Here is a 6,611-nt window from a genome sequence, read left to right as displayed (position 1 = left end):
GGAAGGTGGTTTAGTGGTAGAATGCTTGCCTAGCATTCATGAAACCCTAGGTTCAATTCTTCAGTACCACATAAGCAGAAAAAGCCAGAAGTGGAGCTGTGGCTCAAGTGGCAGAATGCTAGCCTTGAGCAAAACCAGCTCAGGCCCTGAGTTCAAGCCCCAGGACTGGCAAAAACAACAACAGCAAAAAACCAAAAAACTATCTCTGAAAGCCTGAGATCATGTGGTAGAGGCCAGCCTGAGTTTTGTAGTGAGTTCTGGGCCAGCCTGAGTTACTGAGGTGAGAGACTGTCTCAAAAGAAAAGCAAAAACCAAAACAATACAATAATAACAAAAACCCTATTTCTAAGACTTCTTGTCACATGAGGGCTTAGAAGAATATTTTCTATCTTTTAAGGTTCTGTATTTCTAGTTCAAACTAAAAATCAAGTCTTGGCTATACACTTGATGTGTTTGATCAGGTTGTGGTATTTGTGAGCAAGATCCACAGCTGTCCGTCCCTTCTGAAAGGGGAAAGACCACAAAATTGAATTCCAATGATTTCCCATTTTCTTAACTCCATGGAAAAGGTAATTTACTTCTTCTTCGGTAAAGTTCTTACGAATTCTTCTTTTTTCTGTAATTAACGAGAGAATTATACAATGCATTAGTATTTGTTGAAAATAGTCTTTTTGAGGCCTAAATAACTACAAAACTTATTCTACACATAGAAACTAGAGAAATTTTTGTGTCTAGTACATATATTATAGTCAAATCTATTTCAATGAAAAATAAACCTGAGTACCTACTAGTAAGTTAGGTGCTACTGCTAATGGCTTATTCAATAGTTGTAATTTATAGCTGGGCACCAATGGCTCACTCAGGAGGCTGAGATCTGAGGATCATGGCTTAAAGCCAGCTCAGGCAGAAAAGTCCCCATGAGACTCATTTCCAATTAACCACTCAAAACCCAGAAGTGGAAAGATAGCCCAAAGTGGTAGAGTGCTAGCTTTGAGCAAACAGCTGCTCAGGGACAGCACTCAGGCCTTGGGTTCAAGCCCCATGACGGATTTTTTTGTTGTTGTTTAAGGTGTAATTTAATCTATTATACTAATACCTGAACATCTTTAAATCAAGAAACAAGTTGATAAATGTAACGTTCCTGTGGGGATGATGAACAAACAGCTTACCTATCTTAAAGATACAGTCTTCCCAAAGGGCTCCATACTTGACAGAAAAAGAATACCAATACTTGGTACTTTAAATATAGGTTTGGTTAACATTTTTAAGAACAAGGATCTTTTGAAATTTGCTTTTAAAAACACATTCATTTCCTATATGGGTGTTCAGCTTGTTCAAAACTAAAAAAAAATGGTTGTATGATGGTTAATGAAGTTTTTTTTGTTTTTTGTTTTGTCATGGGGCTTGAGTCTGGGCTTAGGCGCTGTCCTTGTGCTCTTCAGCTCAAGAGGGGCGCTCTACTGCTTGAGTCACAGTGCCACGTCCAGTTTTCTAGTAGTTTATTGGAGATAAGGGTCTCATGGACTTTCCTGCCTGGGCTGGCTTTGAACCATGATCCTCAGATCTCAGCTTCCTGAGTAGCCAGGATTACAGGCGAGAGCCACTGGCGCCCGGCTTAATGAAGTTTTTTATTACCTGCTTTTAAGGGACAATTTCTAGTGTACAAAGAATACATGGATGGTAAATAATTCTTTTCCTCTCATCTTTACTAGAAAAATAGGTTTCTCTGTTGGAGGAGATATTTTTAAGCTTTTTTTTATTCATTGTTTACTCATGGAATCATTGTAGGTAGATGAGGCTACTCTTTTCTAAGGATCATCCTTAGAAAATCTTCTCAGCTGAACTTACCAGGCTAAGAAAGCAGTGTAACTAATGTCTTATTATTAATTGCATTAGTTATAATGCAGGCTTCATGAGAGCAGGAACTTTTGTACAAGTCTGTTCACCACTGCATCCCAAATGGCTAGAATAGTATTTGAGACATAGTAGATGATCATTAAATGCTAAGAGAAAAAAACTATTAATAAAACTATCTCAAAATTTATCAAAGAAATTATTCCCTCCTTTGGAGAGATTACATAGAGGAATATTCACATTTTACTTATCCAAGAAATAGTTTTTAGCTTCTCTTGCTAAATGATTTTAACTCCTTGTAATCCGGGCTATTAAGTGATACTTTTTTTTTGTCAGTTGTGGGGCCTGAACTCTGGGCCCACGCACTGTCCCTGAGCTCTTCAGCTGAAGGTGAGCACTCTACCACTTGAGCCACAGTGCCACTCCTGGCTTTTTCCGCTTATGTGGTGCTAAGGAATCAAACCCAGGGCCTCATACATGCAAAGCAAGTACTCTACCACTGAGCCACCTTTCCAACCCTAAGTGATAACTTTTGGGATAAAAGAGGACCCTCTTCTATTGAGGCTGCCACCTCCCTGACTCCTAGTAAACTCTCAAAGGTTTCTATACTGAATAACTAGGCAGCCAGGTGGAAGCAAACGGCTCTGTACTTCAAGACGCCCCTCTCCAGCTTCATTAGTATTCCTTATAATATTGACTTTGTGTTAGGGGAGCAAGAAAAAACTGGCAAGAGGGCTTACTTCCCGAAACTCTTACTTTTCAGACCCTCTCAAGATAACGAATCATCCTTAAAGAAGGCCTTGGGAAAATGTTTAATGCTTCCACAGTATAGTGGTCTGTCCTAAAAAATAATAGGGGTAAATTTCAGTGCAAACTATACTTTAATGAAGAGTAGTGAAATGTCCTGATAAAAAGGGGAAATTTTAAAAAAAATTAAAAAAAGGGGGAAATTTACCCAAATGAGGAAATGAGAAGGCAAAATGCCAAACTGTCTTGCTTTGAAATACATAAGACAAACCAAATTAATACGTTCTCAGGATGCCTCGTAAATTCTAAAAAAGCAGGTCCAATTATTAGTGGATGGTTCTATATGAGCTAAGTATCAGTTAACAGTATTTAGGATCACTGTATAATTAACGTATAACAAAATTATGCCCGTTCGTGAGGTTCTAGAGATGGTTTTATCTAAGTAAAGGGATTATAGAATATTTTTAGTTGTTACATCTTTGTTTTGAAGACATGTTGAAAATTTCTTTTTTTTTTCGTTGTTGTTTTTTTGGTCTGGTCGTGGGGCCTGAACTCTGGGCCTGGGCGCTGTCCCTCAGCTCTTCAGCTCAAGGCTAGTGCTCTACCACTTGAGCCACAGTGCCACTTCCAGCTTTTTTTTTTTCTGCTTATGTGGTGCTGAGGAATCGAACCCAGGGCCTCATGCATGCAAGGCAAGCGCTCTACCACTGAGCCACCTTCCCAGCCCATGTTTAAAATTTCTGTAATTTGGTGTCAAGTCCTGTGAAGAACACAACCTCTTTTCTTTCTTCTTTCTTTCTTTGCTTCTTTCTTTTTCTTTTTTTTTTTCTTTCTATCAGTCATGGGGCTTGAACACAGGCTTGATGCTGTCCCTCAGCTCTTCAGCTCAAGGCTAGCACTCTACCACTTGAGCCATAGCACCACTTCTGGTTTTCTGGTGGTTTATTGGAGTAAGAGTCTCACAGACTTTCCTGCCTGGACTGGCTTTGAATTGTGATCCTCAGATCTCAGCCTCCTGAGTAGCAAGAAACCAATTTCTAAGTACAACATATCTCTGTGGAACAAAATACCCAGGTTTTCTACAGAAAAAAAATCTTGTTTCCATTTCCTGCAGTTCACTTCAAGAATTATTATATGATTAGAAGCACACAGGTATTGTGCCTTTGTGTCTCTCTCCTAAAAGTATCCTTCTCTGGTCTAACTGTGTGAATGCCTATAGTCCTGCATAATTTATCATATCCTAGTGTATTTTAGATCTAGTTTTTGCATATGAAATATGTACCATTTGTGTCTCTGAGCTTGGCAAATTAAAAAAAACAAAAACAAAAACAGGCTCTTGCCTGTAATCCTAACCACTCACTCAAGAGGCTAGGAGCTTGAGGATTGTGGTTAAAAGCCAGTCTAAGCAGAAAAAGATGAGATTCTGTGTCCAAAATAACCAGCAAAAGAAGGGCAGGGTTTAGCTAGGTGCTGGTGGCTCACAGCTGTAAGCCTAGCTACTCAGGAGGCTGAGATCTGAGGATCATGGTTTAAAACCAGCCCAGGAGTGGATGAGACTCTCATGTACAGTTAACTACCAGAAAACAGGAAGTGGTGTTGTGGCTCAAGTTCGTAGAGTGCTAGCCTTGACCTGAAAAGATGAGGGACAGTACCCAGGTGCAGAGTTCAAGCCCCACAACTGACCCCCATTACCACCAAAAAACTGACAGAGCTAGAAGTATGGCTCAGGTGGTAGAGTGCCTGCTGAGAAAGTACAAGGTATTGAGTTCAAACCCCAATACCACCTTAAAAAAAACAAGCTCTTCCACAGTGATACTGTACTTACTTTATAGATAGAATTTTTAACCTAGAAAAAAGACTTAAGTCTGAAGTTCCTTTCAAGGTTTTGGCAGTGAAAATAGCCATAGAAGTGTCATGTGAAGCAAAATGTTTCCTGGATGAATTCAGTTCAAATAGCTCTGTGATAAATATCAGAGTAGCTCTACTGATGGTATTCATTTATTTTTATTGTAAAGGTGATGTACAGAGGGGTTATAGTTACATAAGTAAGGTAATGAGAACATTTGTTTTCTAAATGTTACCTCCTCCTTCATTTTCTCCCATTTGATGTTACTCATTTCTGATGACTCTGACAAGTAATGTACTCAATTGTTTATTCCTACTCCTGTAGTTAGTATTAACTTCAGATGATTAGAAGAAAATGTTAAGGTTCTCAAACTCTCTGATAAATCTGGAATGGTGATAAGCCTGAAGTCTTAACCCTACAGTTAAATTAAAATTTCAATAAGTTATTTAAGAAGCACTTTTTTGCTTCAATTTTGACTGTTTGACACATTGGAGTTATGATCAAAAGTCTCTCTGGAGTACTTGTACATGGAAAATTTGTTCTGAAAATATGAATTGATCCAGACAATACAATGAGGGTTTCTAGAAAAAGCTTGTAATGAATCTAAGTTATGCTATTTCTAACTTATAAGAATTAGAGGCAACAACTTTTATAAGACACCTAACACATAGTAGGTACTTAATAAAGGTAGTTTTCCTCCTGCTGCTTTCCAGATGGCAGACAGCAAGTGAACAAACAAATGGGAGATGCCTCTTTTCTTAGGAAATATAATCTTCATTAGAGCCAAGGGTTATCACAGAAAGAGCTATTGATGGTGAGAACTAAAAACAAGTACATCTTTTTTAGAAGTCTGTGATATTTAAGCTGACTTAAAAATTAAATATGTTCATTTATTTTTCCAGGGATAGCAGATTTGCTACTGAGTTGTTGTCTTCTACATGGGGTCAGCAGAATTTCTGAAAAATATGGAATACATTTAGCAGAATTAGAGTACCAATCTGAAGAACTCATAAGTATATGAATTCTATTAGTATGGTTATTTCCTCTCCCCAACCCTTCTAGTAGGAATAATTAGATTGAGAAGAAATTTTAAGCCATCAGAAACTAAATCTTCTAATCTTCTCCCAGGTACATCATAAATTACCAGTTGCTAAGAAATGTTTTCTTTTCTTTCTTTCTTTTTTTCTTTATGGTCATGGGGCTTGAACTCTGGGCCTGGGCACTGTCTCTCAGCTCTTTAGCTCAAGCCTAGCACTCTACCTCTTGAGCCACAATGCCACTTCCAGTTTTCTAAGTGGTTTATAGGAGGTTAAGAGTCTCATGGACTTTCCTGCCTAGGCTGGCTTTGAACCATAATCCTCAGATTGCAGGCTCCTGAGTGGCTAGGATTACAGGCGTGAGCCACTGACGCCTAGCAAAATGTTTTCTTTTCAACATTATTTTATCCTTAAATTTTTAAATATACTTAATATCTTAATGATGGCTTAGAAGGCATAATTGTAATTACAGTCTTAAAGCTATGGAATTAATTACTTTTGTTACAGATAAATGATTTCCTTAGTTCACTTTTATATCTGTCTTCAGCTTCCACAATGACTTTGTGTCGATCACATTGGTATGGACAAGCACGCAAGAGCTTGCTAAAATTTCGACTATTTAGAGGTTTTCCTACTGATATGCAACCTAAAAGAAAACAAAATAATGTGATGTATAGATGTCAATAATGCACTTATAAATCTATGAAAGCAGTTATCTATATGATGGTAACTTAAGTAAAATCAGAAACTTATAAATACTTTAAGAAATCTATGTATGCTAATAAAAAATCTTAAAAAACCCAAAACATGACAAAATAAAAACATACATGCATATCAGTGAAATAAGTGTTGGGATAGAAGTATGAACAGTTATAGCAACATAGAAAAAGAGCAACCAAACCAGGTTTGGTGGTACACGTCTGTAATCTCAACTACCCAGGCAGCTGCAGCAGTAGGATAGTAAATGCAAGGTCAGCCTGGGCAATTTAGCCAAACATCATCTCAAAAATAAAATTAGCTGAGTTTGGTGGTACACATCTGTAATCCAAGCACAAGGGAGTCAGGAAGTCTAGGATACAAATGAGACAAGGACACAGGATGACCCATTGCAACAATGATACTCACGA

The 6,611-nt window shown here is 37.9% G+C and overlaps 1 protein-coding gene across 3 annotated transcripts in view; it reads right to left on the bottom strand.

The window, feature by feature from the left end:
- Positions 1-4,630: 4,630 nt before the first annotated feature.
- The window catches only part of Terb1 (telomere repeat binding bouquet formation protein 1), a 29,637-nt gene continuing 27,656 nt past the window's right edge, over positions 4,631-6,611 (bottom strand). For 2 of the 3 annotated variants that reach the window (XM_042700755.1, XM_042700756.1), the window contains 2 exons: positions 5,981-6,130; positions 4,631-5,403 (listed from right to left, as the gene is read on the bottom strand). In XM_042700755.1, coding sequence (XP_042556689.1) covers positions 5,324-5,403; positions 5,981-6,130 — 230 coding nt within the window. In that variant the 3' untranslated portion in view covers positions 4,631-5,323. Of the gene's footprint in view, positions 5,404-5,980; positions 6,131-6,611 lie in introns of those variants that run through there. The other variant, XM_042700757.1, reaches the window with a different exon arrangement.

Source organism: Dipodomys spectabilis, unplaced genomic scaffold, assembly GCF_019054845.1.
Source record: "Dipodomys spectabilis isolate Male_0828 unplaced genomic scaffold, ASM1905484v1 ptg000273l, whole genome shotgun sequence".
NCBI classification, from domain to species: Eukaryota; Metazoa; Chordata; class Mammalia; order Rodentia; family Heteromyidae; genus Dipodomys; species Dipodomys spectabilis.
Note: the sequence above shows the minus strand (reverse complement) of the source record. Positions and strands in the feature narration are given on the sequence as shown.